The following is a 15,507-nucleotide window of genomic DNA, read 5'->3' as shown; positions in this document are numbered from 1 at the left end:
ACCCACACAACCCCAACCAGGGCCGTGAACAAACTGCAACTGAGGTACATGCCCTTAGCGGGAACCAAACTGGGACTCTCTGGTCCGCAAACCGATGTTCTAACCGCTGAGCCAAACTGGCCAGGGCTCTCATCCTTTTTGAAAGTGTGCTTTAAAAAAGGAGTCTTTCCCTGGCCGGTTTGGCTCAGCGGTTAGAGCTCAGCCCACGGACCAATGAGTCCAGCGTTGGATTCTGGTCAAAGGCACGGACCTCGGTTGCGGTTCGTCCCCCTGCTCTGGTCGGGGTCGTGTGGGAGGAAACCAGTCGATGTGTCCCTCTCACACTCTCACATCAATGTTTCTCTCTCTCTCTCCTTCCCACTTTATCTGAATAAAAATGGAAAAATATCCTTGGGTGAGGATTAAAAAAATTTTGTTTTAAAAAAAGGATTCTTCATATTAACAGCAAAACTGCTCCAAGAAACAAAGACTTCTCATTCTGCTTGTACACCTTCTCCACTTTCCCGCCTTGACATCTGTGTCCTGTCGGATAGTGCCTTTGGCGGTGCTGGGGTAGCAGTTGATTGCTAATAGCTCAGCATTCGGTCTGGTATTAGAGATCGATTTAACGAGAACACGCGGCCTCTGAGCCATCTCGGGATTGCCAGCGGTTCAGAGCACGCGGGGCGGTTGGCAAAGACTAGCTGGGAGAGCTGCGTGCATAGGCTGATCAGAGGCAAGGCCAACGCACCTCCTGACCTCATTCTTCCCCCTTGTCGAGGACTTCACTGCTTACTATGGGATGTGGGTGATTAAGGTGAGGGAAGGTTATGGAGATGAGCTTGAGGTATACATTTTTATGAATAGTCACTTCTGTGAGCTGGGTGGAGTGTTTCTTGTCAATTGCCACCATGATGACAGGTATCACATGTCAATGGAGCCACCCAAGAAGCTGTAACTCAGACCAGTCTCTTCTTCCTTGGATCCCGGGGAGGTCACTGAGATGCTGCTAACAATCGCCTCTGTCTTCGATGCAATCCTCTCTTCCTGAAGATGGTGGTGAAGCAACATTCTCGGTCCCGTTGCAAGCTTCCCTCCCCAAGCCAGGGCTGCCCGTCCCTGGGCTGTGCTTCTCCCGCAGAGACGCACTACCTCCTGTCGTGTGTGTCTGGGAGTGATGAAGGTATGAAATCGATATCATTTTGGGGTGTTAATTCTTTAAAGAGACTTTTTTTTTTTTTCTGTGGGGGACATGGTTTAGAATTTAGCTGGCACATCCTTTAAAGAATTATATTTATACCCCAAATATAGTTATGTTATGAAATCAGAGGAATTTTAGGGATGAAAAAGGAGACATCGGGGACATTGCCTTCTTGCACTGGGCCACTCTGTGCTGGTCTCCTGGTCCTCTGGGTGCACTCTGTCTCTTCGACTGTCAGGAGCATGACCGTGGAAAAGGCAAGGATGCACAGCCCGAGGGGGTCCAGCCAGCGGAGGTGATGAGTGGCTGGATCCAGCTGATGCGGAAAAGCTGCGTGCTGTGCACTGAGTGACAGCCAGACGCGGCCAGCTGCTGGCTGGCAGCCACCTGAGGACGTCGTTCCCTTGTTAATCCAGCCCGTTTGGAACAGCTGACCCAGGTGGACACATCCATACACTCTTGATCGCTCCCTGCTCAGTGAGTCCACACCTGGGAACTGACTGCTATTTTAATTTCATGGAATGTTCACTGATGTTTCAAAATAAGACAAATCAGCGTGGCTTGGGACGAAGACTCCATCTGGCAGATTCTGCCTCCAGGAGAAATTAAGTGGCGTCGTGTTAAATGGCTTTCCGAGAGGAGCTGGGGCTTATTAAGAGGTAAATAAACAGCAAGAGAGATTTGTTACCAACTGGATGCCGTGGGGAAGCAGGTAAAAGGGGGAGGGATGGGGGAGAAGAGGATGCTTAAGGTTTTGTTTCTCAAGTACGTGGGTTTTATTAGAAAGCGTTTCAAGGCACAGGAATAAAGGGGACTTATCAGGAGGAGGAGTTGTCCGTGGGCCTTTTCATCCAGCATAGGAAGATGTGCTGACCTGGGCTGTCCTCCAGGAAGTTCGAATGTCAAGCCTAGAATGGTCAGCGCTGCTAGGCCAGGGTGAAAGGGGACTGTCAGGGAGGATGCGTGAGGTGCAGGGATGCAGAGTAGGCTTGAGTCCCGGTCTCACCAAGGACTCCGTGTGGGATCTTGGGCAAGTGACACCCACTTGGTGCCTCTGATTTTCCATCGAAGGTAACATATGCGCTGGCCTCAGAAGGACTGGCGATGCGAGACAGGTGAAGTACTGAGCTCAGTGCTTTGCACTTAGTGCTCAATCAACACAAGCTTCTTTTATGATGACGAGGAGGCGCACACTGACTGTTAGTGTTCTGGCGAAGGCTGGGCACAAGAAGCCAGACCCAGCATCTTCTTCTTCATGCTATTGGGACAGCTACTTCATGACTCGGGCCCAGGCACCCAATGTGCAAACACAAGAAACTCTGAAAATCCAAACCTTTTCTCCAAGCCCAGAAAAGAGAGACCCAAACTCAGCAGATCAAAGACTTAGGGCTTCCCAGAAAAGGGTGTCTTAACATCAGGTCTGCCCAGCAAGTTCTTTTGTGGACACTGACACACTGATTCTAAAGTTTGTGTGGAGAGACAAAAGACCCAGGATAGTCAACACGATACTGAAGGAGGAGAACAAAGTTGGAGGACTGATGCTACCCGACTTTAAGACTTACTATGAAGCTACAGGACTCAAGACAGTGTAGCCCTGGCAAAAGAACAGACAAATAAATAGAACAATGGAACAGATTAGAGAGGCAAGACACACACCCACATAAAATATAGTCAACTGATCTTTGACAGAGGAGCAAGGCAATAAATACAGTGGAGAAAGATGGTCTTTTCAACAAATGGTGTTGGAACAACTGCATAGCCACATGCAAAAAATAAATTGAGACATAGACCTTATACCCTTCTCAAAAATCAATTCAAAATGGATCACAGATATAAATGTAAAATGTAAATCATAAGATTTCTAGATGACAGCGTAAGGAAAAAATCGAGGTGACCTTGGGTATGGTGCTGACTTTTTAGATGCAACACCAAAAGCACCATCCACGAAAGAAATAATTGATAAGCCGAGCTTCATTAGAATTAAAAATTTCTACTCTGCAAAAGATAATATCAAGAGAATGAGAAAGTAAGCCACAGACTGGGAGAAAATATGTGACTTGTAAAAGACACAGCTGACAAAGAACTGTTATCCAAAATATACAAAGAACTGTTAAAACAATAAGAAAACAACCAACCAATAAAAAATAGATAAAATATCTGGACACTGCACCAATGAAGATATACAGCTAGAAAATAAGCATATGAAAAGATGTTCTACATCATATGCCATCAGAGAAATGTTAATTAAAACAACAATGAGATATCACTACACACTTAATAAAATGGCCCAAATCCAGAACATCGACACCACCAAATGCTGACGAGGATGTGAAGCAATAGGAACTCTCACTCATGGTTGGTGGGAATGCAAAATGGTACAAATACTTTGGAAACAGTTGGACAGTTTCTTATAAAACTAAACCTACTCTTACCACACAACGCAGCAATTACACCCCTTGTATTTACCCAAAGGAGCTGAAAACTTCTGTCTGCACAAAAATTTATACGTGGATGTTTATAGCAGCTTTATGCTTAATTGCCCACACTTGGGAGCAACCAAGATGTCCATGAGTAGGTGAATGGATATATACACTGAGTACATCCAGATGATAGAATGTTTTCAGTGCTAAAAGGAAATGAGCTATCGTATGAAGCCATGAAAACACGTGGAGGAACCTTAAATACATATTACTAAGTGAAAGACACCAGTCTGCAAAGGCTACATGCCTGTATGATTTCAACTCTAGGACAAAGGCAAAACCATGGATACAGCTAAAAAATCAGTAGTTGCCAGGGTTGGGGAGAGGGATTTAAAAAAAGAGAGAGGGACACAGAGGATATTCAGGGCAGTGAAACTTGCTAGGTAGTTCCATGCCATTAACATTTGTCCAAACCCATAAAATGCACACCACCAGAGTGAGCTGTAATGGACACTATGGGCTTTGGTGCTTATGATGTGTCCAGGTCGGCTCATCGATGGTAACAAAGGTCCCATTCTGGTGGGAGATGTTGGTGTTGGGGGAGACTGTGCATGTGTGGGGGCAGGGGGCGCACCAAGCAGTGATGGCCACAGGAACACTGTGCTCAGGGGATGGGGATTCGTAGATGCAACTTGGCCACAGACAATAGAGCAGCAGCTGAGGCATTCAGGACATGAGAGGTCCCCCCAGTGCCCTTCCTCTGGCCACAGCAGATCTAAGTCCTTCCCTCACTCGGGGCCCTGGTGCACCTCTTGTTGCCCCTCTTCTCACTTATTATGGTCCTGTTTCCTAATTGCTTCACGCGTCTTCTATGTTCAACTATGTAATATGCTTACTGAGGGCCGAGATGACCCTGGGCCTTACAGCTCTGTGCCTACGGGTCTGGAATGGTGTGTGGCACATGGGAGACTGTTTGCTACTTACAGGTATTGATTTCTTATAGGTTTGTTTTGAACATGAGGCTGCAGAAGGGAAGCTTTGCTAACCTTTAGCTGTTTGACATCCAATCTGCCTCTTTTTGTTCTGGGCTCACTAATGGACACTTCCAATAATGATAATATATTGCAATAGGATAAAACATAAATATTATATAAAATATATAATATAAATATAATATACAATTTAACCTAATACAATAAGCTTATATATATATGTCGAGTGCCTGTAATGAACCCAGCACGTAACCTTTATTACCATTTAGCTATCTGACGATGAAACAACTTTTGTTATCACCATTATCTCTGTTTCACAGATGAACCACTTAGGCCCAGAAAGGGTATCCAGCTTGTGTAAGGTCACACAGGCGTGTCTGCCGGGACGCACGAGGGACAGCTGTAGGAGCTCCGTGGCTGGCTGAGGTCGCTTGGTTGTGTTTGGGAGGGAGGCACGAAGCAGAGGAAGCCTCAGAAGCTGGTGTCCTAGACATCAAGGAGGGTGGCTTGAGGACAGAGGCCTCGCCTTTGGAAGCTGTGAGCTCCCGAATGGAGAAACAGAGGCTGAAAACCCTCACCCGCCGAAACCCACCAGATCATGCCTGCTGATACAGTGCAGAGCTTCGGCGGCACCAGAATCCCTGTGTTCTGACCCATCGCGTTTCAGTGCAGACCGAATGCATCCCATCCTGAAATGACAACTCGAACTGGCCCAGATAGTTTATGGCTTCCTATGAGCACATGGTGAGGCAGTGGGAGGGGGGTGGGCACTTGCAAAATGAACGCTTCCCTCGGAGAGGAGCCTACTTTGTTGGTGCCGAATGCAGTCAAGACCTGTGGGCTGGAGGCAATGGCCGGCTGGTCCACAAACTCCAGCCAGTGGTGCTGTTCAGAGTCATGCTTCAAATGGCACTGATGTTTCTTTGTTGTCTGCATTTTTTAGATTCTTCCCCCAGGCCCATTTTGCTCTGTTATTCAAGCTTGCAGTCCAGTTCTGGGGCAAAGAGTTTGTCTTCTCTCCTGTGGTTCCAAACCCCAGCCAACGGTCTTTCTTACGCCCCTTCGGTCAAGCTCGTGGTGACGTCTGGCTATCAAGATGATCGAATTCTCCGTAGCGATGTGTTAGCTAACATTTTCTGAGTGCTACTGAACGCCAGGCACTGTGCTAAGCATTTTACATGCATTATATCATTTAATACCTGCAGCAACCCAGGATGTAATTCTAGGGTGAAACTGGATTTATGATTGTATTTAGATGTTAGAATGGCCCTGGCAAAACCTAAATTCGACCCTGTTCATCATCTCATCTCCTTTGGGTTTCCCAGACAGCTGGGATCTGGAAGAAATAATAGTGGCATGGGGTCCAAATAGCTGCTTTGTGAGTAGCTGCCCAAGTACGGCCTTTGAATGCATACTCGGTGACAGTCGGGTTGGGCGAACTGCTTAGGCTCCTGGCTAGATGAGGCCACCTACATCCCTTGCTGGGATCTAAATCTTGGGAAGTGTGCTCAGGTGTGGTGTGGAAAGGGCAGGGGCTGAGGGGAGAAGAGATTCAGGCTCCAGAGAGAGGTGCTGAATCCAGATTTTAAATTCTGCCCCTAGAATGGATGAGAAATGAGAGAGCAGGGCACAGGTTTTTGCACTGAAAACATTGCAACCCTGCCCACTGGTAAATGTGGCTCCGTGAATGTCTTTGATTTTCACTAATAAAATAAGCAATTCCTCCCTTATGTGTGTGTGTGTGTGTGTGTGGGTGGGGGTGGGGGTGGGATGTAGCAAGAAAGATAAAGGCTCAGGCTGGAACTGCCATGGATAAAATTAGAGTTGAAGTGCCTGAAATTATTTTTTGAACATTTACTTAGCGCTACAGCTTATGGTGCAGGCGCTGAGTTAAACGGTTTATGAGGATTCTCTCTTTCAATCCACTAGATAGGTGCTAGGATTGTCCCCATTTTACAGATGTTGATGTGGAGGCTCAAGTGATCAAATAATTACATATACCCAGGCATTGAGTAAGTGGTAGTTCTGAGACAATCCCAGGTCTGATGTCAAAGTCCTTGATGCTGAGCACCCAGGAAGATGTGACATATTAGATGTCGCCGTTGAGTCTGCCTTGCCCGCCTTGCTTTGCATTGCATTGCATGCTTTGTTTCTAGAGCGGCGTGACTTTCAAGGCCTCTTGCATGTCATCCGTACACGTTTTCCCACGTACACTGTAGAGAGATTATGACCACCTTTTAAAGACGAGGTAAATGGGGCCCCAACTGCTTACGCGCCTCATTCAGGTCATGCGGTTAATTAGTGACAGACCCAGGATCAGGACGTCTGGCTTCCGCATTCTCAGGCTGTCTGATGGGGGCACCGGCACAAAGGCAGCTGATACACAAATAAGAACAGGTGGCGGGCCGGGCATCCTTCTTCTCCAGCAGTGCCTGTCCCCACCAGGAAGTCTGTCCTCAGTGCCATGCGGCCAGGAGACTGGCCACTCTCCTGCAGCACCTGCAATTTCTTCATGTTCCAGCAGCTGCCTGACTTACAGAAGAGACAGTCTCCAAGTCCTGGCAAAAAGTCAGAATTTCTCATCTGAGTCATTCTTCTCCTTGGTTTCTGACATTTCTTGATCCTGGTCCTTTTGATAGCAGCATCAGCTGCACAAACCAACTTTAGTTGACACGTGGAGAGGCTGTGAGCCAAAAGGTGCTGCCTGTCCTTCAATCCCCCTGAAATGTCACCTCTTGAGGGAAGGTTTCCTTCAGCCTTGATGCTTCTCACAGGCAGATGAGTCACCGTATCCCCTGCATGACCGTGGCCCTCTGTACGTAGGCTACCAAAGCACACAGGACACTGTAGCTGTTTACAAAACCCTCCTGACCCCTGGATCACTCAGAGCCCCCCATGGCTGCACAGGGTCCATGGTGGTGCATACACATTTGGTCCTGGATTAATATTTGCTAAACAAATGGATAAGTGAGTGCCTGGCACCTTAACCATGTTCGCTCCGTGACAATATACACAATACAAAACACCAGCCGGGTTCTCTAAGTTCCCCCCTCCTCCTTCCTTACTGCACGTTTTCTGAATACAAACACACATTTACTAAGCTGGATAGAAAAAATCTCTTGCTGGGTATGGTTTCTGGACTCATTACACTGAACTCTGGGAAAAACAAATACAATTCTGAAGCTAATCTCTCCTTGAAGTCACTCCATAAATCTGATTAATGGGTCACCTTTCGACCACAAGCACAGTTGCTATATGAAAAGAAAATGCTCTAACAGGATTGTAAGTCTGTTAACAAAGCTTCTGGTGTTTGCAGAGAGATTCCCTCACAGTCGAAACACGTCTAGGCTGGATGATGCATGAGATCAGGTTGAGCAAAATTTGAAGGGCCCTAGTGTTCAACTGCACAAAATTGAAAACAACCAAAAAAAAAAAAAAAAAAAATGGACATCAGCTTCGCAAATGTGTGAATCAGAGACAAAATGGATAGAGCTAGTGCTTGAGACATAAGTTTTTATATTGCTTCTCAGAAAAAAAAGTTTATCCTCTCAGATTTTATATTCCTTGCCTGACATTCTGCCATGTATCATCGATACTTGACAAAAGGAGGTGCCACCAAGCATCCGTCAGTTAACAAAGTAACTAACACTATCTGGCATTTCCTAGCTTCCTGTTGTGGGGTGTTTCATAGAATCGATCCACTTCAGAGTTGGAAGAACTTTAGGGATATACAGTACACAATGTCCCAAAGTGTATATGATCCTGTCTGTTAATATATGGAAAGCCTAGGCTCAAAATAATTTGAAGGTGATAATGTTGAGACTATGGAGGTGGCCTCTCTAATATCCGTTCCCCCTTCTCTCAGAAACCATCTCGTTTCTTTGTTTTTTGTTTTCACTTGGGTTTTCCATCTTTGGGTAACTCATGCTTTCAGGGAAGCAGACTGCATGCTGGACCCTGTGGATCAGATATAACCTGATTAGCATGATCCCATCTCCTGCTCACAGGGATTGGTTCAGGGATGAGCATGTGACCTCACACTGAGGTGTGAGGAGGGATTGGACCTTCCAAGAATGCTTCCAGAGTGCCTTTCTTTCTCCCTTTGTGAATTATCATATGTAGATGTGAAGGCTGGAGGTGCTGCAGCCATCTTATGGCCATGAGGGAAGTTTGCCTGAGGATAAGGAAAACACCGAGGGGGACTCAGTGAAAAGGACAGCAAAGTGCTGGATCTAAATGCAGGTTGAACTATGCCTGGTCACCTTGCCCACTGAGGACTTTTGTAGTGACGTAAACCTACAAGTCTCTTTGCCATTTAAACTTGTATGAGTTGCAGCAGAAAACATTTCAACTGACCTGACCAAGTGAAACAAAGTTGGTTAGGTTACTTACCAGGGGCCACCAGAACCTTTACGATGTTAACGAGCACTGTAGTACCACCTCCCAGACTTGTTTGTTTATTTACACTGTTCTTTCATAGTGTATCTCACAGCACAAGGTCTTGTGTGCTTCCTAAGTATTACAAAAGTATAAACTGAGACCCAGAGTTCAATTGCTTTTCTAAGCTATTACCACTGACCCTTCACAAACATGGGTTTGAACTGCGCGGGTGTGTTGTTGAAGCGTCGGCTGCAGTAGGAGTCAGCCCCTGATCCCGGAGCACGGACTGCCCGGCTCCTGGGCTGGCATGCTCGCTCCGAGGTCACACCCGCCTCTGCCCAAAGCATCTAATTGTTCTTTCACAGAGACACCAGATTCCTAGGATCTTATAATGCAGAAGTTACAACTTAGGGGGCTCACAGGTAACATAAAAACTTTATGTCAAATAAAATAGGTCTCAAGTATTTGAAAAAAAAAAAAAAAAGCAATCAGTTACCATGTAAAAATCAGGTTATTTTCAATAAAAATATTAATTCTAGCTCCCCTAATAAAACTCAGGCAACCCAGCAACATTACGCCTACACAGGTGGGGCAAAAGTAGGCGTACAGTTGTTCGTATGGAAAAATAACACAATGATTAATAAGTAATAATACGAGAATAAACTCTGGCCGGTGTGGCTCAGTGGTTGAGTGTTGACCCATGCACCAAGAGGTGGCCAGTTCAGTTCCTGGTCAGGGCACATGCCCAGGTTGTGGGCCCAATTGCCAGTGGGGGGCATGCAGGAGGCAGCCAATCGATGTTCTCTCTCATCGATGTTTCTATCTCTCTCCCCTCTTCTCTCTCTCTAATCAATAAAGAAAAAAAGAGAAAAGAATAAACTGTGTTCCATGTACTCACAATTATAAACCTCCTTTTGCCCCACCCTGTATTTTCACATGGTAACCAGCTAGAGCTGAGTGGCCTTCTCGGCCTCCTGAGATACATGCATCTCCCTCACCCCTTTGCCCAGTCCCCCCCACTCCCTTGCATCCTAGCACTGATGCCAAGTGTCAGTTGTCATTTATAAGTACACAAAAAATTATTGCTTTCCTCTTTGCATCTAGTCTATTTTATTCAATCACCTTCCTGGCCCTGTAGTCAATTGTTTTGTTATCCTGGAAAAAGGAATAAGTATTAAAAAATATTTCCAAGCCCAGCTGGTGTGGCTCAGTTGATTGAGCATCATCCCAGGGACTGAGAGGTCCTGGTTTAATTCCTGGTCAGGGCACATGCTGGGGTTGCGGGCTGGATCCCCAGTAGGGGGCGTGCAGGAGGCGGCCGATCCATGTATCTCTCACATTGATGTTTCTATCTCTCTTTCCCTTCCTCTCTCTAATAAATCAATTAAAAAAAGATAAATTATTATTAAAAAAATAATAAAATAAAAAATATTTCCAAGGTTCAGTAAGTTTGCAACAACACTGAGTGAACAGGTTTCTTTACTGTACATCTTTCCTTAACCCTTCATGGGCCATGGGTTAGGAGGGCCAGCATAGAGTTTTTTGGGGGGACCATAGATTTTTTTTCAGAGACCATGTTTTTGTCCCTGTTATTCCACTAAATACACTTTGGGAAGTACTGTCACAAAACCCCCTAAAGCCCCTCCCTGCCAGTGAGCCTGTGGGCTAACGTATCTTTTGGCTGGGTTACTATCACCTGGGTTTTCTTTGTTCCCCGGAAGTTACTCTGAGAACAGAACTACAGCAGCCTGACCTCCCCCAGGCCTGTCTGTGGTCTGATCAGTACTGACATGATCCCCAAGCACAGGCCCATTATTCTGGGATGCTTAGGACGGAGGATTTCTGGCAGAGCAGGGAGAACAGGACCCTGCTAACTGAGGTCCACACCCGCTCCTCCCCAGGGAACCAGCTTCTTGGCTCGCTATCAGCTCCGGAAGAAACAACACAGGGGAACGGAAACATGATGGGCGGATTGGTGACGGGAGAAAAGCTGTGCTTCCTGCAAAACCAGTCTCCTCAGAGAAAGGCACCCGACCCCGACAGTTTCTTTTCCCTCTCTTTGCAATTCCTCATTCGCAGGTGAGAGATGACTGAATCTCAAGTCTAGGTGTGCCAAAACACTCAAGACAATTAGGTCTCGCTGAGAAGACAACAACAACCCCCAAACAAAAGCTAGAGATTAATGTTTGGATGCCGCCGTGGTCCTGCACGTACAGAGGCCGGGAGCTCATCTGACGCTGAGGGAGAGCACGGAGCATCTCCGGGGGGTGCCCTGGGCACCAGTGAGTCACCCGATGTCTCCTTAGAAGTTTCCCTGGCGACAACTTTCCAAGTGGAGTTTGGATCAGAAGCCCTCTCGTCTGCCAGCTCCAAGTCGGTCACCGACCACCCCACAAGGAAGAGGAGCCCCTCCATGGAAGGAGACCCCTCCTGAGAAGGAAGCAGCCCCTACACGTAGGTTGCAGTGCACACCTTGAAGCAAGAATGGCCAGGGCAACGGCAGCACTTCCGCGGAATTAAGGCCGATAAAGTCAGAGGGATGACGTCAGACGGACAGTGCTCCTTGAGCGAGACAAACATTTTCCTGACTTGCCAAGAAGTCGAGCCCTTACCTGCCAGTGAGTCAATCAGCTGAGGTGTCTACCTGCTGGCCCAGAATGCACTCGGTCAGGCAGTCTCTCTGCAAGCCCAGGCTTGGCTGCCCTGCTTCTTCCAGGCTACGTCCGTTGTCACAAAGTTGAGACACAAGATAACTGTTTTCTTCCCTTACTGACTGCGATCACGTCCTTTTCCTAACAACCGAGTCTGGTCAATTTCTCAACGGCACCTTTGTAAAACAACAACCCGCACCAAATAACAGAAAGTGTGCAAGACAGGTGGTGTGCAGGTCTTGCTTGGGTTGGGACGGCATCAGAGAGGAAGCTTAAGGACAGGTTGATGATGCAGCTAATACAAGTTCTATATTCCAAAAACAAAGCAGTCACAGCTTATGTGTATCTTATTTGTCGGGTGTAGTGCTAAGCCCAGTCCAAGGATAATCTTGTGCAATCATCGTGACCACCCCAGGAAGTGTTCTGATTTTATGAATGAAGAAATGAGGCTCAGAGAGGTTAGGTCAGTTGCCTAAGGTCAGGTAACTAGAGACAGTGTTCAACCCAGGCGATGTGTCTTGATGCTGCTTCTCTTAATACAACACTTTTGCTCTCCCCGCGAACAGCGGTGTCTCTTCCTCGGAGGGCTCCGAACACGCTCCAGTGAGCTCGCGGCCACACAGGACTAAGAGTAAATGAGAATGTATCTAAACCTCTTAAACACCGAACACATTTGAAACAGCAAAGACAACACCCCATAATAAACGCCTCCTAATTTTAATCAACAACTGAACAACCGAGCCAAGCCTCTATTATTATTTTTTTGTTTTCTGTGTTTTTGGTTTTAGACCACAGTCTTCACTGTGAAGAACTGAACAGCTTCACTGAGATAAAATAATGTTCTCTCCCTGCTCCATCCCTTCTCTAAACAGCTGCGGACGGAACCGAGCTGGGCCCACCAGGTGCCCCTGAAGTGTATGGCTTTACCTGCTGTAGACGAGGCATTCTCTGTTGTTGATCACTTTATCGGATTTGTACCTCCAGAAGTCTTCCCAAGCATCCTTGACGGCAGTGACCCCCAGGATGATACAGATGGGTATCAGGTTCACCTCAGGCTGGAAAGCATTGACCACGGGGACAAAATTCAGAACCGCAATGCCCACAAAATAAATATTGGCGAACCGGTGTAGCTGCTCAAAGATGTTCTTGGGTACGAAGGACAGCACAGTGTACTTGCTGGTCTTAATTTGATTCCCACAATAATGTCTGTTGGGGTTCTCTTTGTGGGAACATCCTTCGAAGGGCAGGCTGGAGACCACCACTCGTTTCTTGTCTTCTTTCCTTTTCCACCTTCTCTTCCCTTCCTTCCTCATCTCTGCTCAATCCCGTCTCTTTGATTCTCATAGCATGGCACATGAGTTCCAAGTAAAAGAAGTTTCCCCCTGATCAGTTCCATTGCTCACAACAAGCAAGTCAAGCAAGTCATGTCCCCGATATATTTTATCTCCCTTCAGAAATCGGACAAGGAAGGAGCTTGCAAAGAACAGGTGTACACTTCCTCCTACTTGTTGAGACTCCACCTGTTGGAATGTGGACGTCACCCACATGTATCTTTCTTTTCCATCCTAGGCAGCCCAGAACAGGTGTGCCAACTCTGGGTCCTAAAACCTACCTGGTTAAGTTCTAAAAGCAAGAATTTTTAACCAAGAGGCTCAGATGCTTTAAAAACAGTATTCAGGTTCTTGTTTGGGAGACATGGCTGGTCACCCTTCAAAGATCTCCTAAACTTGGTCTCCTGAGATGATCTAGTCAATGCTAGAGCTTAATTCTTGAGCCCTTAGTCCTACTCTTAATAATATAACATCCTTGTGTTTAACTGTATGAGTATTTACACAAGTTAAATTAAGGTTTCTAAGTCGCAGCACTATTGACATTTTGGGTTGGATCACAATTGTTTATTGTAGGGGGCTGTCCCATATATTGTAAGATGTTTGGCATTATCCTTGGCCTTTACCCACTAGATTCATGCCAGTAGCACCCTCCTTCCAAAAATGACCACAAAAAAATGTCTCCAGACAATGTTAAATGTCCCCTGCAGGGCAAACTTGCCCTGGTTGAGAATCACTGAATTAAGTGAACTTAGGAGAACACAACATGAGAGGAGAGACCAATCTTCTGAAAATGCTGATGAGTTTGTGTCACCTATTTGCAAGAGAGACAATGGAAGAATGATTCCTCTTACCTTTCATATATCTGGATGTGAGAGCAGTTTATCTCTCTATCAAAGCGGTATCTCTTGAAGTCCTCCACGCCGTCCTTGACCATGATGATGAACAGCACAATGGCCAATGGGAACATGGTGATTTCCCTGTGGAAAACTTCGATGGCGGGCATCCAGTTCAGAATCACCAGGAACAGGAAATAGAGGTTAGCCCCCCTGCAAGGGGCAAGCAAGGTGTGAGTGAGTATCACGGAGAAGAAAATTACACTCTGCACACTATCTCTTCCCTACTGTTGGCCCTTAACCAACTAAAATGACATTTTTTTTCAGTGTCACCTCGAACATAATGGTAAGGGCTTTGGAGCCAAATCTATGTAGATTCAAACTTGGTTCCTATTGTTTATGAGCTGTGCAACCTTCCTGAGCCTGTTTCATCTTGTGCAAAACAGGGCTGGTACTGCCTTCTTATAGATACCTCATGGGGAGGGGGGTGTAACATTTACACATACAAGAGAGGGTTCTGGAGCATGGTAGTTGCTCAATAAATAGTAGCTTATAATAATAATGTACACAATTTAGGATGATATCAAAGTGCATATTTTACTTTATAATTAAAAGATGATTTTGCATATATTATCTGGCTTGCATTTTTAAGTTTTCCCTTTGCCACAGTGCCTTTGCACATGAAGATCTGTCTGCAGGAACATTCTCCTGGGTCCCTTCGCTGACTCCTGTCTGCCCCTTTTCACTCAGTTAATGCATTCTCTTCTTTCAGGTCCTACTTCCATTCTCAGTTCCTCCTGGAAGTCTTCCCTGCATTTCTTAACTAGGCCAGAGTCCCCTCTTACCCTAACACCACCATATAGCTCTCCTTGGAAATAGCTGAGTTATAATTTTACATCTATTTATATACTTTGTAAAATTAATGTCTCTTTTACCGGACAATATACTCAGGACAGTCTCTTTTTGTTCCTCGTGTATTTCTAGAACTCAGCACACGGCCTAACACAGAGTAGAATCTGTGGAATATCTGAGTAGAATCTGTATAAATCTGTACTGAATGGATGGGTGAATGACGATGAGGCTTCCCCATGTACACGCACGTGGGTATTAAAGGAAAGGTGGCCCACCGTGCACATCTCTGAGGTTCTCTGAGCGGCAGGTATCTGGGTCAAGTGGGCAGTGCGTGGCCGCGTGGCCGTGTACCTGTGGAACTGCTCGGCGAGATTCCGGGGCAGGAAGCTCAGGAGGGTGTACTTGGTTGTGCAGATCCTGTTGTCGGAGTATCTCCTGGAGACCTTGGCCCAGTCTCGGTGGAATACGTTGTTGTTGGGGAACACGACCCGCTGCTGCGTCAGGTTGTAGCCCCGCCTCTCCTTCTCTGGGGACAGCAGTGGTGTGGCTTCTGACGGAGACTGGGGAAGGCCAGCTCTGACACGCCACTGCCAGCGGTGCCAAGAGGAGTCCACCGACAGGGCCATTTCCAGCAGCAAGGTGCGGCCTGAAAACAGACACATGAGGTCGCTGTGGTCAGAAAAAACGTGTCGTATATCAGCTCCTCCCTCTGTCCACCCATCTGTCCAAGGAAGGTTCTGGGATACAGCGTGAGAAAAATAGGTTCAGTCCTCATCATCCATATTTGTTCTAGGGTGAGAGACATGGAGCAAATGCTCATGTAAATAATGCCCAACCCAGGCTGTGATAAGCACCATGAAAACAAGGG

At 46.5% G+C, this 15,507-nt stretch overlaps 1 protein-coding gene across 1 annotated transcript in view; it reads right to left on the bottom strand.

Annotated features, from left to right (window-relative positions):
- The window catches only part of ATP10B (ATPase phospholipid transporting 10B (putative)), a 90,381-nt gene extending 75,110 nt beyond the window's left edge, over positions 1-15,271 (bottom strand). The window contains exons 1-2 of the mRNA XM_036241096.1: positions 14,991-15,271; positions 13,806-14,000 (exon numbers count right to left, since the gene is read on the bottom strand). Coding sequence (XP_036096989.1) covers positions 13,806-14,000; positions 14,991-15,265 — 470 coding nt within the window. The 5' untranslated portion in view covers positions 15,266-15,271. The remainder of the gene's footprint in view (positions 1-13,805; positions 14,001-14,990) is intronic.
- Between the last annotated feature and the right edge of the window lie 236 nt (positions 15,272-15,507).

Source organism: Molossus molossus, unplaced genomic scaffold (assembly GCF_014108415.1).
Source record: "Molossus molossus isolate mMolMol1 unplaced genomic scaffold, mMolMol1.p scaffold_m16_p_4, whole genome shotgun sequence".
NCBI lineage: Eukaryota > Metazoa > Chordata > Mammalia > Chiroptera > Molossidae > Molossus > Molossus molossus.
Note: the sequence above shows the minus strand (reverse complement) of the source record. Positions and strands in the feature narration are given on the sequence as shown.